The 20,326-nt window shown below is 40.8% G+C and overlaps 1 protein-coding gene across 7 annotated transcripts; it reads left to right on the top strand.

Annotated features, from left to right (window-relative positions):
* The first annotated feature begins 4,187 nt into the window (after positions 1-4,187).
* Positions 4,188-20,116, top strand: elavl3 (ELAV like neuron-specific RNA binding protein 3). 7 transcript variants are annotated; one of them, XM_065253674.2, is made up of 7 exons: positions 4,188-4,602; positions 10,077-10,293; positions 10,386-10,489; positions 12,845-12,998; positions 14,027-14,252; positions 14,700-14,738; positions 15,316-20,116. In XM_065253674.2, the coding sequence occupies exons 1-7, from the start codon at positions 4,594-4,596 to the stop codon at positions 15,662-15,664; spliced, it is 1,098 nt and encodes a 365-aa protein (XP_065109746.1). In that variant the 5' UTR covers positions 4,188-4,593; the 3' UTR covers positions 15,665-20,116. The 7 variants fall into 7 exon arrangements, with proteins under 7 accessions (XP_065109746.1, XP_065109763.1, XP_065109753.1 ...); XM_065253691.2 differs by having other exon boundaries at positions 4,189-4,602; positions 15,337-20,116; XM_065253681.2 differs by having other exon boundaries at positions 4,190-4,602; positions 14,024-14,252; positions 15,337-20,116.
* The last annotated feature ends 210 nt before the right edge of the window (positions 20,117-20,326 follow it).

Here is a 20,326-nt window from a genome sequence, read left to right as displayed (position 1 = left end):
AAATGGCTAAAATAAATAGATTTAACTCAACAAAAATATTGAATGAGAGAAATCATGCAATTTGTGCATTAGACTAAAACACTTGCGTAAAAGAGGATTTTTTTCAGGGTTTAAGTGTACATTTGGGTCAGGCCTGGGGTGGGTAATCGGGAGAACCGGGAGAATTCCCAGTGGGCCGGTCGAGTTTTACACGCGTTCCGCATTCTGCATGGGTTGTACCATGTGGGGGAGTTCTCCCCTCCACTCCCATAGAGTTGTTTGGTTCCATTAGCCCGTCTTTTCCAAAACTTTTCTCAGGTAGGCTACTGCTGGCGCCAAATGATAGCTGGTCTGGCCCTACCGTAACGGGGCACGTTAGGGAGGATGGGTGGGAGGAAGAGGCCAGGAGGGGCTGAAAAAAGGCATTGGAAGAGGATGCTGCCAAATGTGCCAAGCTTACAGATTTATTTTCAAAAAGAAAAACACAAGTGGCAACAGGTAAAGCTAGGGCTATAATTAGCATTAGCAATGGAATACTTTGGCTAATACCGTTGTCAACCGATTCACAAGCAAAATATAAATTTTTATTTAAAGCTTTTTGTGTATCACCCATTATATGGTGATTCATAGACTTTGCAAATATTATGTCATTTAATATTGATGACAAAACTCAAGCTTGATCTGTATATGCAGTAAAATTACTTTATTATTACTTTGTATTATTATTTTATTTTTATTACAAATTATTTTTTTTGTAGTGAATAAGTTAATTTTTATTTTATTTTTATTAAAACTTTTCATTATTGGTTGAACCATGGCATTAATAAAAACTATACACACTAGTAAGAGCTGAACAGTTGCTTCATTTATCCAATTTGGAAAAAGTGTTAATTTGGAATTACACCATGGAAAAAGTGGGCCGGTTTTGGGCCTAAAACTCCCGGGCTGAAAAGTGGCCCCACTCCGGCCCTGATTTAGGTTAAAACAAAATGAGGGTTAACAGTGTAAAAGCTTAGAAGTAAATACTGGTACCAAAAAGTGCATATTAGTACCTCAGAGGTACACACTGGCAGGGTTGTGGTCAAGACCAAGACCAAAGATCGAGTGTCGAGTCAAAACAGAGTCCACACCTAGGTTTATCGGGACTCGTACTTGACCCTCAATCTCTGGTCTTGGACTCGAGTTGGACTTGACTACAACACTGCATATTGGTACAAAATGTACCTATATATTAGGACCTTTAAAAAGGAAACTTCCCCAGTATCCGGTATTGACAGCTAGGGAGCATTTTTTCTGAAAGTGTATAAAAACTGAAAGATAAAGTGGTTTGGGACTGAGGATAAATCTGGAGGGTAGAAATCAATATGGCATTAAGTTAAAAAGACATTTGAAAATACTTAAATACCAACCCTTTTCTTACATTAAAGCTGTTATAATCCATTACTTTAGACAATAATAAGGGGAATAACACAAACTGTAGCAATGGAACACATCTGTTTCACACAATCATATCTCCTGTGTCTGTGATAAGTAGATTCAGTGCGATCGTAACATGCATGTAAATTCACAATTTGCAAATGTGAACCAGACACATTTTTTGTTCCGAGATAAAAAACAGTGCATAGTTTCCTGTTTTTCTACACACAAGCACCACATTTTCATGGCCAAAAAAACGTGACTTAAATCAATGATCATTGAAAGTACAAACGAGAGCCTTAGAGTCTCTTATAGTGAAATGCCATCCAGGACAAAAGCGACAGTCTCTTAATCGGCTCTTCGGGAGGGACTCCTGAACATTAAAAATCATCAGCGAAATTACTGAAAGAGTTTGAAGCAACAGCCACGCTTGATCCTCTGAATTAGGGTGGTAAATAGGTGCTTCAGATGCCCTCTTACCCACCGCCTGAATTCAGCTGCCCTGCTGCCAGTGAAGACCCCTAATGAGCCTCTGCAATTAAACTGGTTTATTCAAGTGAAGTGTGAACGGGGTGCGTGTGGAACAGACCTGGGCTCTTTGTGCCATAAGTGCTGCTTTTATTCGTCTTACAAAGCACAAAACAACACCAGCAACTAATGGCTAAATCTTTCCCTCTCGCCTGGTTTTCGCCAGTCCCCTCCTCCGTCTCTGTCGAGAGCGGTCCTCGCGCACACATGCACCCTCAGAGCACAGTCTGAGGAGTCACGGCTTGACAGAACAGAGTGGGCGGGGTTAAGACAGATTGACAGCAGGGCCCATCTCTATCCTCTTATTAACGCTTAACGAGTGCCTTTCTCATGCAATATTCATCGCCACTAATATCATCCAAGCTCCGAGCTGAGCTGGCTACTTATGTAAGGCAATTATGTAAAATATCAGAAAGGGCCCACACTCAGAATCTGACTGGGGTAGAGTTGCAGGACAAGGCAACAAGAAGAATACAGTAAGCATGCAGGTAGAGCATTGCGAAGAAGGTCCGTCCTTACTTGAGATGAGTCAATGCTCAGCCAGAAATGTACAACAATCTCTAGATCGTCTACAGGTTAATGACTTTGAACACAACCACCCACTCACCCATCTCGGCTGATTTTCTACAAACTCGTCAGCGAGAACACATATATCATTGTGTATATTACTCACTGTAGACGCGCAGGAAAGATGCTGTTTTTCTGATCTGAATTACAGCGCATTTGCACGCCAACGACAATACCACCCACACCGTAACTCTCTGACTCTTAACGCCTGATACCTGCACTGTGACTGTCTGCAATCTGCATAATCAGCGGAGAGCATCAGTGCCACTGAAGACACAACGGCAGCTCAGATTTTCACAAGGTCATCCAAGGCCAATGCAGATGTAGGTGAGCACCTCGCAGTCATAGACGGTCACAAAAACATGCACATTGCTCATTGTATCGTTGGAACGCCAAAGCATTGTTGTGCTCCGCAAGAGTCTCATCCAACTTTACAGACACCAGAGGAATTTAGGAAACCGCTGACAGCATCCGATCCACATGCACGCTATCGCAAACAGAGATTGCACTTGCTGCCGTGCACACTCCCTCAGGTCAAGGCCCTATGGGGGTCTGTGCAGAAATAGGTCATTTGTCACACATCAAGTCCTGGGGCAGGAGATGCATTATAGATGAGACCAAACAGCCTGTCTCGGTGAGCTCTACCCTCTCTCTGAGATTGAAGGGGGGAGGGAGCTTAAGATAACAACCACTGCAATCAGCGTGTCGATGTTTAATATCAGCATCACTGAGGAACAATAAGGAGACACAGTTGGAGCCGATGCCATGTATAGTGCGTGCACTGACTTTAACATCTTTACCGTATTGTGTGTTGCTTCACATTATGTCATTGTGTGGGATTATATAACAACAACAATAATGTGTGACATCTATGTGACATTGACACCCAAAATTGCAATTATTACGCATTAATCTACACAGGCGCACATGTAGGGTGTGAATGGTGTACGCTGCCTCTTTCTCCTTTTAGGTATTGCTAGAAATCACGTCTTTGTGTGATTATGTAATCTATGCTTTCTACACACACCCATCAATGCTTCTTAAGAACGCACTGACATAATTCTATAGACGAGTATAAATAAGCATGCACTTTTGTTGTCAGACAAATAACTTGGCCAGGTATCCGGAAACGACCTTCACACATTTATGCCTTTGCACCGTCGACTACACAGCCATTTTCCTCTCGCAATGTGGAACAAATCCTGTACTTGTGTTACTTGAGCTTTCTTTACAACTGGAAAAATAAAAACTCTTTAGTAAGCTGTGCGCCAGGCCTATAGAGGACACAATAAGAGTGCTACGCAACAGATGAACGCAAAAGAGCTGCAGGGGAAGAACACATAATATGAAATCAAGGAAAAAAGAGAGCTGAGAATGGGGGAAGATGAGAGAGGGGCAAACAGAAGAAGAAAGCATGGCTCCTGTCTTTTTCTGCATCCATCTGTTCTGAGTGCAGGTGGAGCTCTATTCACTCAGCTCTGCATGTGCGTTGAGGGGGCAGGAAGAAAGGGAGGGCAAAGGGAAGTGTGGAGATGGGTGGGGGTGTCGGGATGGGGGGGCTCGCTCGGTGATCTCTCCTGAAGGGGATAATGGGAGAAGAGCGCATTGCAATGGCTGCCATGTAGTACCCTCCCTGCACAATTAGCCAATCAGGAGCAAGCTCTGCCTGGCAGAAGGACACATAAGAGAAGAACATTGCAGCAGAGGCACAGAAGAAGCCTGCGAGGAGCTGGGAAATACACACACAACAGCAGAACCACAACACCCTCCCCTGGACACACCCTACTGGGGATCACTGCTTCTCTTTTTTTCTGTACCATCGCCCACGCCACACGGAGAGAAATCTCTCTCTCATCATCATCCTGAAGAAAACCCCCTTCTCCTCATTTTCACACTGCTGAGGAAACCTACAATCGCACGGGCTGAGATTTCCTGACCGAGAAATCTCTTTTTCCTTTTTCTTTTTTTTTCTTTTCCTTTGGAAATTGACGTTTTCTGTTCTCGAGCCACACCATAAAAACGCCAGCGCTGTTTTAACTGCAAGCCGGCCCGAAGACCTGCAAATTGAAGGACCTAGATCACTATCATCTCCGTACATCAAGAATGGTTACTGTACGTATACCTTTTTTTGTCTATTTCATGAGGAATGATAACGATGAGACAAAACCAATTTTTTCATCCACAATGTGTGGAAGACATCTTAAATACAGAATATAAGAAACAGTATACTGCTAATGTTTTATTAGCATTAAACTGTATATTTTTAAATCAATCAGATTAATACACTTAAATGTAAGCTACTTAATAATGTCAACATCGCATTTGGTCACATACTGGCACACCTAATAGCGGATTCTGTAAACAAGATTAACGATTAGCCTTGGGTGTAAGTAATGTGATACAGGCATGCGCAACCATCACTGCCCAGCTCGCTCGCTTCTTCGACGTTTTCGGTGATGAATCAAAACATTGCTTTCGTCTGCCATATTATAACAATTCGTGTTAATCCATTTGTCAAACCATTCAACACGCGCGACGTGGATCTATTTATAACCGTTAAATAAAATATACATGTATTGTAATTAGTCATAATAAAGGAAAATAGCTGAGGAATTCCTGAGGTGTAAGGGCGTAAGAGGGCACGTGCTGCTGTACAGCCTCTCTCTCCTCTCGGCGCAGCAGTAAGGATGCTCAAAGACGAATCTCTGAGACAAAACACGATGCCTCGGAGGCTGACAGTCCGTACAGAGCAAAGGCAAAGAAAAAGGGTCGAGTCACTCCGAGGGGGGAGGGGGAGATGCTATGCATTCATCGGTTTGAATTGAATCAGACGGGAAGAAATTCCTCAAGCTTAGAGATCGCGAGACAGCGAGCGGCTTAAGGTATCACGAAGCGTACGGATGAAAACAAACCGAGGGTCAAATAAATAAGACCACCTAATTTAGAAATACGAGGGGGGATGCAGAGGCCTGATGCTAAAAGGTTTGGGCGTGTCTTCTCGGCAAGACAGCGATGGCACGCGCTCAAAACAGCATCACCTTCACGTAGAGCAGAACAAATAAATAAAACGACACGTTTAATATGCGCGTGCGTCTCAAATTTGTCTCAATTTTTTTTTACAATGTAAATATTAATTTCTGACTTGTTATTCCCGGTACGAAGGGTGTTTTCAGAGCAGCTTATCATCTTTGTTCCTCGTCAAGGATCAAACTAGTAACTATTCGTTGTAATTATGACCTCCATCGTGTGTATTCATTAAAAAGGTCACTGTTACAATCACACGTGCACAAAAATCATTGCTAGCTCGACGATATTGTGCGTTTCTGAGCTTTGGGCCCGGATAAATAAGTAATTTATGTATGAATACAGCGTATTCATCACAGGTACTACGAAGGATGCTATGAAGGACAGCCTGCCTTGTTTCACAGTGACCTCAAACAAAAGCATTAAATCTCTATAGATACTGTGACTGGTGCGTGAGCAGTGATGAATGAAGGCCCGTCGGCGTGTTGTTCCGCAGTCCTCCGTGAGCACGAGCCTGTACCGCAGTGCCAAGCACATAAAACCGTTGAGTCAGATAACCTTCTCCAGGCGCGCACACAACTCAAGGACATCACAACCGAAACAAAATAGGATCGTCTGCATGTACGAGCCTCTCATTCATCTTCAATGTCCAAACGGATGTTTTTCGATAGCAGAAAAATACGACATTTTAGCTGAATGTCAACATTTGCTTGGACTTTAATTGTATGACGATAAAACATCAGCAGGCCTCGTGTTTTGTCAAATGAAACGAAACGATTTAACAAACAAAATAATGAAATTAATAGCTAATAAAAAGACAAATATAAAATAAATATATATGCGTATTATGTTTAATAATAATAAGTATTACTATTATTATTATTATTATTAACAAGAGAAAATACATATGTGAGCTGATGGTATTTTAAGAAGAATGGGTATAAATTTAAACCTATATCACATTTTAAATTAATGATTTAAACTATCTATATTATTATTATTGTGGAATGTAGAAACTACAGCAAGTGAAGGCAATGTTCATTGTTCCCGGAGAGTCCCGCATGCAGCCTGTGGCCTCGACACAAAGCGCTACTGTTTACATTAATATTCATAGTGCTGCCATGGTCTCTGTAGAGGAGGAACGGGTGGCTCTTTTGTTCGCTTGTGTCAATACGTTTATTCAGCAAAAAGGAGCTCGGATTTATGAATGCCCACCGAGCACACGCGTACTTGTCTTATCAAAGGACGATGGGATAACGATTTTAAACGATCCGTGAACGGCTGGACCAAGGGCAAGGCGTTTATTTATAAAATTGACATCGAAAGCTTAATGTCCACTTGATAAAAAACTCACAGCGTGCAGGATATTTTGAGGTCAGTTGTAAATGTTTTGAAGAAGGAAGGCAAATGCGCTAGGTTTCAAACGGGATCCCCTCTGAGCCACTCCCGACTTCAGCACTCTGGATAGCGACCAAACACCGACATCCTGCTTTCACGAAGCCTTTGCAGATTTTTAGTGTTCTTTCACAAAATACATTGACTAATTTCATAATTTTAGAAATACATTTTTTAATGATAAATTGTATTTAGAGAGAAAAAATAGATACATAATTTACGTGATAATAAATTGATTTATCGTTTGCGCTCATTTTGAGAAACAGAACGAACCCAATTTATTTGTTAAGCTGCGACCAAAATAAATAAGAAGAAGGGTTTATCCGCTCATGCGTGTGAAGATTGGGTTTTGACTTGTGTCCTGTTGTTTTACAGCTGCCACAGTGATCCTTTAAGCTGCAGTGAGAGTGTAGCTAATGCCTTTTGTTTAGGATAATCCTGTAATCTGTGGTACTGAAACGGCCTTTTTGCAATCCAACATTCACATTTCAGTCCGGAGCCTGTCCAGACATATTTTATGAATTAGAAATTACAAGCTCTGTGTTAGCACAAATTTGATTGTTTATAAAAATGTACCACAATTGCCTGTCCGGTCAGATTGAAAATGAAGGTTGACATGATGCATACAGCTAAAGATTAGATCTGCTTTATTTGTTTACCTTACCGGATGCTGTGTGAGACTGTGTTTATTTTAAGAAAATCACTCTCTCTCACAGCACAGGAATAATAAGGAAGTGACGTGAGGCCGAACATCTTCAGTCAAATGGATCTTTATCACAGACTGCTATCAGGCCTGTCTTTAATTAGCATTGTCTGGATCCCTGTCTCTTGGGTTGTAAATAATGCAAATATATTTGTAAAATGTATTGCTTAACCATATACTTTATCCTAATTCAATATTTTTCTTAAAAATAAAAAATAGCACTCTCATTTTGACAAGTTTAAATTCTACCATTTTTTTATTTTTATTTAATACAATGTAAACATATCCATATGATATTTTCTAAAAATCAACCTTAATGCCTCAATTTCCCAAACAGTTGATGGATATTTGTGCCGACTCTAATTGCACGCTCACTAAGAGGAATCTTTGCAGTCATTTATCTTTATCAGTGCGGTGGTGGGAAGGTAATAGGTTTTGCGTATGAGATGCAAGGCTCTTGTTTGCGTGCGAGTCTGGGTCCTTGTGTAGGCGATGCTGATGCAGTGCATTAAATATTGAGGCAGAACTCAGCCAGAAATAGAAAAGTACATGCTGGGACAGAATTGTCCACCCTTCCCTCCACTGGCATGGTTTTACTTCTGTGCTTTCATTAAGCAGTATTTTTAATAGTACAAATTCTGGGTCTGAATGATGTTTAAGGAGCGCAGTGAAGAAAACTCCAGTGCTAAGCAGTCTCTCGGCTGTCTTTGTGAGTCATGTATTTTGAAATGAAGTTCTCTACCTCTGCTTTGCTGGCTCCAGTATCCAGCCAGTGAGATAGTGTGTGTCAGTCCCCGCGTCCGAATAGCCTGTGTGTTGTGTAACTTGTTACTTTCGTCGCTGAAGATGGGTGGCTTGCCATAGGGAGGTTTACTTCAGTTCATGCATCACATTTGCCCTGATCCTGTCACTTTGTGTAAAGACTCGGTCTGTTTGTGTCAACGCATGGGCAGTGCCTGTCTGAGTATAGGGTTTGTGTGCTAACCCAAGATATTACCAAGGGCGATTTCCATAGAACAAAGCGAAAAGCCCTGATGCTGTATAAACACAATTTGTGTTATACGAAATCCATTTCTTGTCTAGGAAATTCCTGTTTAGACGATATTGAAACTGGTTATGGCCAGCAGTTTTGCCTAGATCCATGTTTGCGGTGCTTTAATAACTCGCTCATCACCGCCTCTCTGCGTTTTCTCCTTGTCAATGTCAATTTGCCTGAGATATACATTCTGGCTAGCCTAAAGCTTATTTTATTAATGCATACAAAAAGTGGTATTAACTGAGAGCTAGCTTTTTTCTCGCTAACATCAATCCGTCTTGCGCACATACATACAAGGTTTGCTAAAAGTCAAGAAGCCAGCCAATAGCAACAGTCGTCAAGCTGCTGTTACCTGGGCAACCTGGTTAGAGGTAAGGCTCAAGGCAGGAATAAATCATTCTACTGAAGAGCGGGTGTGTTAGAGAGGGATGAGACGCAAAAAGGAGAACAAAGGAGAATAGTAACCACGGTACCAAAAATGCACTGGTTCATGCAACTAAAACAAAATGTGTTTTAAATAACCTTTTAATAAAAATCATTACATTCTCGTGGTGATGAGTAACACCTGTGGCACACGATTCTGCCTGTTGATTGTGTAGATTCAACAAAAAGATCACGGATGCATTGTTAATTAAGTTGGTGAGACACCCCGTCCCACCCCAGGGGCCGTTCTAGGGTAAGAGCCCTTTCAAAAAGGATGACTAATACATGAACATACATTGCACATGCCAATTCGTAATTCATAATTTTACAATAAATACAAAAAATAGCTTATGGTTTAATGCTATGCTAAGATTTTGAGGGAAGATGTTGCATTTGCTGGTGGATGATGGGACCGTAAGGGACCGTTAAAGAAGGTAGCAGAAAGTAGCGTCTACAACCTGCATACATCTGTTGTTTGAAAATCCCCTATAGGCCAAATTAAGCCTCATGCTGTGCTCCACGGCAGCATAGATGAACCAAAGACCCAGACATACGCACACACACACACTCGTGATTTTCACATCAACAAGGTGACTTGCCATCTTCAACTGTCTGGAGCACGTTTTTTTAGCAGGTTGAGAACGTTGCAGGATGCCATTTATGTGTCCAACCTTTCAGAGATTGTCCCAGTGATGTAATGCACAGGAGGATAGAGAAAATGGGGGCAGGGAAAAAGTGAAAGGATTGTGACATCTGTAGACCCAGGGGCAGATCGAAAGAGTTGAAGTGAGGGAAAAAACGGTCAGAGGAGGAGGGGAGGTGTGATATTGTTCTCCTTAAGTCCTCTGGTCCTCAGACACACTGATTTCTAGCCTCCCAAAGAGGATGCTGTTGTGTTAAGAAGAGGAAGCTTGTGGATATTTAAGTATTATACCACACAACAGATGTTTTGCAACACAAACACACAATCTCAGAGTCTGATTTGTGATCTTTTTCCTCCTGCAGATAATTAGCACCATGGAAACTCAGGTGTCCAATGGTCCGAGCGGAACCAGCCTACCCAACGGCCCCGTCATTAGCACTAATGGCGCCACAGACGACAGCAAAACTAACCTGATCGTCAACTACCTGCCTCAAAACATGACCCAGGAAGAGTTCAAAAGCCTCTTCGGCAGCATCGGAGAGATCGAGTCGTGCAAACTAGTCAGAGACAAGATCACAGGTAACACCTCTCATTTCAACCCATAGCAAATGTCAAGCGATGGAACCATGACCAGAAATGCATCAAGTACATTTTTATTTATCTTACTCCAGGTCAGAGTTTGGGCTATGGCTTTGTAAATTATGTGGATCCCAATGATGCAGACAAGGCCATCAACACACTCAACGGTCTTAAACTGCAGACCAAAACAATCAAGGTAAGAGATGCCCCACCCCACGCTCCTCAATCACGCAACGGGGAAGAGGGGAAGAAAGGGAGCGAGACACGGCCCAAGACAGACACGACAGCCGGAGAGGTGGAGAAAGGGGGGCGGGGCGCAGGGGAGGAATTGGTAGCATGAACAAAAGGAGCAAAAGAAAAGAAAGAGTGGAGGTCAGAAAGCAAGGCGTTGTGTGCAGAGGTGATTGTGATGGAAATGTAATTAGGGGGACGCAATGTGAGGATTGGAGGTCAGCAGAGAGAGAGCCCCATCTGCCTCCCATCTTGGCTAATTAGGGGTTTCTTTGTCCCGAATTCAGCTGGGCTGTGGGGTGGAGAAAGGTCTGACTGCAAGCGAGAGATTAAACAGTCGGGTCTGTTTCTCCACCTGATCACCACAAATCAAAGACTGCAACAAAGCCAAGACGAGAATCAGCAGTTAAGATGGCTTCCTTGTGCTTGTACGCATGCATACTGAGAATATGCATGTAAATTGCAACACAGACCATCATGGCGTTTCACATTAGATGTCACAGTTATTTGTACAATCCTGTGACAGACATGATTGTCCCAGCTATTAAGATTCAGAGAAATTAGAAAACAGAAAGTGAAAGCTGCCTTAACTTCAAAATCCCCTTTAAAACCAAACAACTTCTAAGCGATTTATCTCCATTAAGGATATATTTTTGGATTTTGCCTATGTAGATGGTCCACAATATACAGGGTAATATTCAACATCCTAAAGCACCATTATTCTGTGAATAATGACTACGGGCCATCTGCAGAACAACATAATTGGAGTGCCTATGTAAACAACAGTAAGTCTTATTGCTATTATCCCAGTCATCTTGTTTGTTTAATGCATTGAGTCACTTTCACCACTGTTCTGACTATTAGCCTTCGTGTGTCTGCTGCCCTCAAATCTTTAAGCCGGGCAAATGTCATATTTTCCATGTCAATAAGGCATTGTTAAAAAGGTAGAGAGTGAAGAAAGAGAGAGAGGATGGTTGGGGAGAGGAAGGGAGGGCAGGCAGGAGATGGGGCGGGAGCAAAGGCTAGAATGGAGACGAATGCCAATGACAGGATTAGGGCCATATGGGCTGCAGGGACCATCTGTACTGGGGGAGAGTCAGGGAGAGGGTTAATTATGGGGCAGCATCCACCCCAATCTCTGCTGTACACTCACCCACTCACTGCACAATTACACCCCAACCTCAACAATACCACTGCTTAGTCATACTTGCCTCCAACACGCATACACATATGGTGGAAAAACACACTCTTTTCTGTCAAGACCTCACAGTGAAAAATGTAATAACATTTTTAGGCATCATTAAATATTTATCTTAATATATATTATTAAAAATCTTGTTTGTGAAGAAATTTACTTGTTTAAACTTTGGGTTTATAGATAGATTGATAGATAGATAATTTTTAATTTAAGCATCTAAGACCTTTTTGGAGATATGGGATGGATGTGGGAAATATAAATTTGACTTATTTTGAGGGGTTATGTATGAATGCGCGTTGGGGAGTTGTAAGGGACGTTGGACATCTTGTAATCTGTTTACTTGGGTTTGCCGGTTGCCAGAGAAGCAGTTTTCCCTTGAGAAAGAAAACAATAGAGAGCTGGAGGTGTGCGTGTGTGGGAGGGGCAATCGCTCTCTCTCTCAAAAAACCACATGTACACACACTGACACCATCAATCAAAGTCACTCTCATTCGAGCAGAAACTCATAAATATACATATTTTATGAGAAAAATCTGTTCGCATCTCAAACACGAGCAAATTAGGGGGATTTTGAGAGAATGCTGAGGTGATCTAAAAAATGAGATGAATATTTTAAAGTCAAAACAAATGCCTAATTGGACTTGATAATTCATGACACGTCCCAACTGCGTAACAGACTCTAAATGCTGCTGTCTACTGGAAAATCACCAGTTAGCATAACAGCCCATGATATCAAATTTTCCTCAGTACTCTCTAAGGGAGCCGGTCTAGAATCAGAGAGGAGGGTGTTGATGTATCTGTGGGCTAAGTGTGAATGTTAGAGTGGGTTTGTGTTTTTGCTGTCAGGGGCGCTGTGAAGCTGAAGTAGTGTTTAATAAGGAAACGGGGTTTGGTTCGAGTGAAGTGCACGTAAGCGATGAGGATTTCAAGAAGGGAGGAATGAGAGCGAGTGGGAGGATGTCTCGCCTTTGAGCGCGGCAGTGCTGTGACATAGCTGCTCCGACTACACTTGAAAGTTTGTACTGCTGGGAGTTTTAGGAGTGTCATAGCTGTCTTGATGCATGCTTCTTAATATTCCTATTAAAATACACTCTGAACTGTGTGTGTGTGTGTGTGTTATAGGTGTCCTATGCCAGACCCAGCTCAGCTTCCATTCGTGATGCCAACCTGTACGTGAGTGGGCTGCCCAAAACCATGAGTCAGAAGGACATGGAGCAGTTGTTTTCCCAGTATGGAAGGATCATCACCTCACGCATCCTGGTCGACCAGGTCACAGGTAAACGTTACCTCCTGTACACAAACACCATAGACTGCCTGGGGAGGATTAAAAACTAATTAAATCTTTGGATGTAATGCGAAAACTAGTCCATATGCTTGAACATTTCTTTGTGTTGGTTTAATAATGCAGATCAGGAAATCTCTAAAAGGATTGCTTTAACACAAATACAAAATATTAATATACGTGCAACACTAGGCAATTTCCATAAAGTATATGTATTTTTATACATACTCCATAACATACATACTCTCTTTATTCATATTTACACCTATATTTTTCATATTTAATTGCACTTGCCAATTTGCACAGTCCTACTATTTGCACTTCTGGTAGATGCTAAACAAGAATTCTTTGCTGTGTACCTGTACTATGCAAAGACAATAAAGTTGTGTCGATTTATTAGGGCTGTATGATGATTAATCGCAACTAATCGTTTGCAGAATAAAAGTTTTTGTTTTATATCATATATGTGTGTCCTGTGTTTAATAATTATGTATATATTAATATACACACACACACGTAAATAGATGTATATATTGTGTATTCATATTTATATATAATATAATTTATATATAAATATAAAATGTCACATGTACACATTTAAATATTTATTAAATATATACATGCATGTATGTGTATATATACATAATTATTATACACAAAACACACACATATGATCTAAACAAAAACTTTTATTCTGCCAACGATTAGTTGCGATTAATTGTTATGCAGCCCTACTATCTATCCATTTATCTATCTGAATTTAAATATTTTCTTCAAGAAACAAATGTATACCAGTTGATGCAGTGGCTTAAAGTGCATTAAATCTGATAAATAATATACGGAGTATTTACATTGCCCTGCAAGACCAAACGATATTAATATGTTCTGTCTGTTATGTAAGGTCTTTTAATGGTTTACAAAGTGATAGCCAAGCAACCGAAGTTTATCTAAATGGTATAAATTAGATATGTATTTAATCCAATTCACGATGCTTACAACGCCTCGCTTTTCGTCTGGAGCAGGTATATCGCGCGGCGTGGGTTTCATTCGGTTCGACAAGCGCAACGAGGCTGAGGAGGCCATCAAGGGGCTCAACGGTCAGAAGCCGCTCGGCGCTGCCGAACCGATAACCGTCAAGTTCGCCAACAACCCCAGTCAGAAGACAGGACAAGCCCTGCTAACCCAACTTTACCAGACAGCCGCTCGCCGCTACACCGGTCCTCTTCATCACCAGACCCAGCGCTTCAGGTACTGCCCCCAACCTCGACTCTCATCCCCGCTGTTTTCTCTTTCTCTTTTCCTCTGCCGGTTAAAACCGCAGCGCATTCACGGCACCAGGGGGATTTTATGACTCATTACGCGTTTGGAGCTAATTAAAGCGGTGTGTAAATTTGCCACAAATCTATTTTAACCCATTCATTAAAACAAATGTCTAAAATTGCCTTTAGAGATCAAACTGTGTGTGTCTGGATCACTCACGATCGCAGTACTCTCAATCTATCGCCTGAGGGCTCCCTCTGTACAGACTGCGCGTCTGCGTCACTCTCGAGCCGCGGCTTCTGATTGGTGGATACTGTGTCGTGTAAAATACTCCCCCTGGTGGCTGAATGCACGGCTGCATTCAAACGCTTTTCTCTGGTTGTTGGTTCTGCGACTAATATCTTCACCTCCGTCACTCTTCCTCTTGCATTGCAGACTCGACAATTTACTAAACGCCAGCTACGGAGTCAAGAGGTAATTTCCAAAAAAAAAGGTGTCCATTCAAAAGCATCCATGCCTAAAGTAGCTCAAACAAAGTGGCTGGAATACCACCTGCTGACTTAAATCATAAAACTAGACATTGCATTTAAAAAAAAACTCTGTTTTAGATAGTATCAATTCCTCACAGCAGGACATTCTGGCATGGCTTTGTTGAACCTTTTTTTCTTTTGGTTGATTCCTTGATCGAACTGATTTGTATTTCTGTATTGAACTAACATTATTATTATTTTTCAGTTTTGGTTGCTTTAATGTTCCTTTTTCCACCAGCATGGACATTCAAGATTCCGTTTGCGTCTCCTCTGTTTGTTCCAATTTTCTGTTGATTTGTTTCTGATTTGCCTTCATCCCAATCTAGGTTTCTATGTTTTGCTAAATATTGTGATTTTGTCTGACATCGTTTTTTGCCGAGACTTTGGTCAACAGGGATTATGACTAGTTAATGTGAATAGTTATGTGTTTTTTATCTGCTGTGCGGATCGAGCGCCAGTGTCCAGGAACATGTGGTGATAAATAGCGTCAGTGTTGAACTTCAGAATGACACCCATGGTAGCTCTCCTCCTTTCCTCCCCAGATTCTCCCCGATAACCATCGACAGCATGACCAGCCTGGCTGGAGTCAACCTGACCGGGCCGACGGGAGCTGGCTGGTGTATCTTCGTCTACAACCTGTCCCCGGAAGCTGACGAAAGCGTCCTGTGGCAGCTCTTCGGGCCGTTCGGCGCCGTCACGAACGTCAAGGTCATCCGCGACTTCACCACCAACAAATGTAAGGGCTTCGGCTTCGTCACCATGACCAACTACGATGAGGCGGCCATGGCTATCGCCAGCCTGAACGGCTATCGCCTGGGCGACCGCGTGTTGCAGGTCTCCTTCAAGACCAGCAAGCAACACAAGGCTTAAAGGAAGGCCTGGTCGCTACCGCTCTTTAACATGCAGGGGGAGCTACTGAGCTCCCTGTACATCCACTCTACATGGGCCTGGACTGAGTCTCTCTCTTACACACACACACACACATATTTAGTTTCGAACAAAATACACAAGTAGATTTTTTCTTTTCTCTTTACACAACATGCTAGTCCTTCCCAACATTTGCCTGCATTGAATTAGCAAAAGTGCGAGGAGGGGCTGGGATTGAAATGAGGAGGGACAGTCAAATGAATGTGACAAAGAATGTCTGCTGAGAGCTTTGATTTAATTCAGGCAAAATAAGAGAACTGGACAAGGAAATATTGCAAAAATCATAAAAAAATGTGCAATTTACCCCAAATATTGCCCGGTAACTTTACTGTCTGGCTTCAGAAGATGTAGTCACTTTTTTACACTTGGGCATTTTGAATCAGTGATTTTTTTTAGAGAAAAATTATAAAAACAGTGTTCTCTTCTATATATATATATATATTATGATATAACTATATATATATATATATATATTCAACATTTAAGGTGGTTATAATAGCCAAATATGTAAGCATTTTCTAGAACTTTGATAATGGTTTCCTGGCTCTACATTAGGTTGCAAACTTCACACACTTTACCCGAGGTCCAACCCGACAGCCACCGAACAAACCGTGTAGATGGTAGTCGCAAAGTGAGACGTCACCCGGGGTCATCCTAATCGCCTCAGCACACTGAAAGACAAGAGTCATCACAGAGACACTCGCACACATACACACACACACGCGTACCTCCAGTTTAAAATACATCACAAACACCTTAAATCTCCCTGCATTTCTCCGAGTTTTAGAGTTAGAATGTAGAATTGACTCCGCCACATGCAGTCGTCTGTGTAACTAGGAGCATTTGGACAGTTTTCCCATGATGATGGCGTTTGTAATTCATTTGATCTTTCCAACCAATCATGACGATGATCGACAGCAAAATACATAAATTCAGGTTAATAGGGCTCTCCTTGTTAACCTCGCATGTATATGTTGAATGGGAGAAAGCTTTTATGGATGTCAAAGGTCACCGAGATTGGTCACCTTTGCTCTTCATAAGCTGCATTTAGCTCTATTCGCTAAAAAAGAATTACACACGGGTCTATAATGAAAAGCTTCGCTTTCCCGAATCGGTTTTATACATGGGGACCCTGCGTATCGAAAAGTAGCTAACATCACACATGCAATCCAATTGTGTCTTCTAATAGCCCTTTTCAAAGACACATCATAACTTGTCTTATGATATTATCGTCAATGCCCAAGTTAGGACTAGCTGTGTCAATAGCCCTGAAATATAGATAAACATAAACTAAACTGTTCCATGGGGAGAGACATTGCTGTAAAATCGCAAAACTTCACGTTATATGAAGAAAAGTACAGAAAGATGTAAATGTATGTTCAAATCAAGTGACATTTTGCTTTTCTATATAACGCTGTGTTAGCCAAAGAGGACAATGATCTCTTTGAAAGGATTACATTAGAGATTAATATATTTTTATATCTACAAGAAAAAACGAGACCTTGTGCAACATTTTTACAGATTCTTAATCGTGAAAATCTTTGGACACACCGCATGGCTTTATTTTCAGAGTTTTCAAACTTTGGGGAGAGAGAGCCAGTCTGCGGTGTTAGGGAGGGGATTGGAGGGTTGGGGATTAAGATTTACATGCAGTGAAACCATTTCATTTTCAAAAATACAAAACGAATAAAAAAAGAGGAACATCTTTTTCAAAAAAGAAAAGAATCAGCAGACGGATAAATGTATGCATTAAGAAAGGAAAAAGGCTTGAAAGTTTCTCTAAAGCGAATCAAGCGTTGCTTCAGACGGTGCAGTGAAGCTCTGTAGCCTCGTATTAAACATCATTCAATGAGGCGCCTAAACTGACTAAACGCTTCTTCAGCATGTTCAGTGCACCAAAATAAAGTTGAAAATTGACATAAAATGATGTAGCTGCACTTATCAACTATAATCCATAGTGAATTATATTCACCAATATATCATCACGCAAGGCAAACGTCGTCTTATCAATACTGTCTAGGCGTGATTTCTTTTGGACATGCATGACTTTTTTGTTGTTTAATTTCAGCGCCACATATTTCCTGTATTCCACCATCAGTTCATATCGTTGACACCTGATTTTGCTTCTTTGCACAAGCACTAACCAACCAAGGGATCTTAGCTTTGTCACTGATGAAGGAAAAGTCAGAAACATTTAGCAAGCGTGAACGCACACACACACAAACACTTACACGCGCACGTCATAGCACATATCAAAGTGTCTCTGAGCCCTCCACGTCATACCTATTGTATCCAAACATTAAAGAAACCCTCTTAGCTAATACACCCCTAACATCGACATTGCAAAACATTCAAGCTTTTTCTTTCGCTAACGCAACTCATCCTGGAACTTCTAAGTGGTGTGCCCTATTTAGGATTTGTTCACCCTCAAAATTAAGTTAATGGGAGGGCTACACTGTAATGGCAACCAGAGGGGTCTTTATGTTCCTCTGATGAAGTGCCCAAAAGAACCCTTTAGCTCCACCACATCTAGAGACCAACTCATACCCTCATAGAGCCAAGGACAATGGCAGAAAGCAAGACATACTGCACCGCTTGAGCAACTACAATAATAATCATGAAAAAAAAGACAAAAAAACTTTCCTATGGAACAGTAAGTGCAATGTGCTTCGTTTTTATATTGACTGAGAACAAAAGATATATATATTTTTTAAAAAAGAAATTAAACGTCACACTGAAATGGTTCGCAGAATAGTGAAAGGATCAAACGAACAACAACAAAAAAAAGTGTTAACTAACAGATTCATTAAAAGAATCGAACAAGCACCGAGAGGTCCGATCTCTAAAAATGTCCATTATCCCTTCCTCCGCCCCCTATTTTAGTGCTCTGACCATGCAAGCTAAAACAAACAGCCATCTATGGTAAAGAAAAGAGCAATTTTTAAAGACCGTGAAAGGAATACCGTCTAAAATATCATCGGTTTTAGCCCATGTTGATTTCAGAGTATCATTTTCCTGTAATTTACTTTACATATCAGAATCACATGTTAACTTAGCGTATTTGTGTTGTTGATGTTGCCATAGAGGACACACGTGGGTCGAATATTTTTCTTTCGGTTGGTGCGATTTCTTCTATTCGTTTCCATTATTTATGATTAGTTGCTGTTCCTACAGTGTATGCAGGTTTTAGAATTAGTTAGAATTATTTCCTTTCAATCAAAATGTGTTTAATTGTGTTTGTAAAAGTCTGTGGTAGCTTTCGTTGCAACATAAATAATTTAAACTGAAAAAAAAATTCAATATAGCGCCAATGAACTTGTATTATTTGGGCGACTTTAAGCTTGTAGTTTTAACTTATTGTTAACTTAAAAACTATTTATTATCATTATTATGATTATTATTATTATTGCCTCGTATGAAAGTATGTTTTGTGTATATTTATGGTTTATTTCATTATATTTGCAAGTTTAAATACGTTTTATTTTGCCAAAATGTGGTTACACCTTTGTTTTTCTTTAAAGGGAGCAAATAGATTAAAAAAATAATAATTTTAAAAAATGAAACTGCTTTAGAATTACAATTTGGAAACGTTCTCCATAGGCAAAGAATGCACTGCTATATTAAACTAATTGAAGTGTATAAACATACATGCTGTGTGCTAGATGTTATGCCTTTAATGCCTGTGTTTTGTTTGTCTTGTTAAATGAAAACCTTTTGATTATTTAATCTAATCACAGTCTTGTTTTTCCAACCACGTTCAGAACCCTATAGTGAGTCAGGGGCCTGGGGTAGGGGGGCGGGTTTAAGGCGTGGTCCAGTCTATACGGTCTGGACCTGTAGTCAGGCCTAAGGCTCAGTGCACTCGCCAAATGCTTCTTACCCTGCTGCCATACGGCCATGTATCCGACTGAGAGTCAAATAGAGAGAGAGAGAGAGCGAGAGCAAGCAGACATGAAATGGCCGATATGGCAGCGGTAAGGGATGGGTGAGGCACGGAACGGAGCAAGAAAAAGGGGTCAGTGGTCACTCTGTTTCTCAACCAGTTGTATTTTGTGTCAATATTAAGTTAGGAGGGACACAGATTTACCTAGTAATGTTTTTCTGAAACCATTTCCAGGAATAACGGAACATTAAAACAAACAAACGAACAAAAAATAAATGATCAAAAGCAGAACTCCTGATCTCAGTGTCTGTGCGTCATGAATGAAAATCTCATACTTCCAAACGTGAACAAAGACAAACACATAACAAAAGGGGAAAAATAATAAACCTTTCAGTTTAGTTTAGGATATTTATTACTGGGATTTCAGCTGAAGACGCTTAAGGACTTTTTCATGGAATTGTTTAATTATTTGTACTTTACATGCCAGAAAAAAATAAAAGATATGAATCTCAGTGTTTCCCTTGTGCTTGTTTTTTTTTGTGTTATTTATTAAATATGTATGAAAGTGAATGTAAGAATCTTACTCACTGTCAGTAGAGTTCATAAACAGATTAATATTTATCCAGTCTTTTTTGAAATAGGAGTTCATAGAGTGTAAAACATTAACCATAGTTAATCAACGATTCACTCGTCGGTGTACTTAAGTGAATAAGTCTTGTTTT

The sequence above is a fragment of the Paramisgurnus dabryanus genome, chromosome 3 (genome assembly GCF_030506205.2).
Source record: "Paramisgurnus dabryanus chromosome 3, PD_genome_1.1, whole genome shotgun sequence".
Taxonomy (NCBI): domain Eukaryota; kingdom Metazoa; phylum Chordata; class Actinopteri; order Cypriniformes; family Cobitidae; genus Paramisgurnus; species Paramisgurnus dabryanus.
Note: the sequence above shows the minus strand (reverse complement) of the source record. Positions and strands in the feature narration are given on the sequence as shown.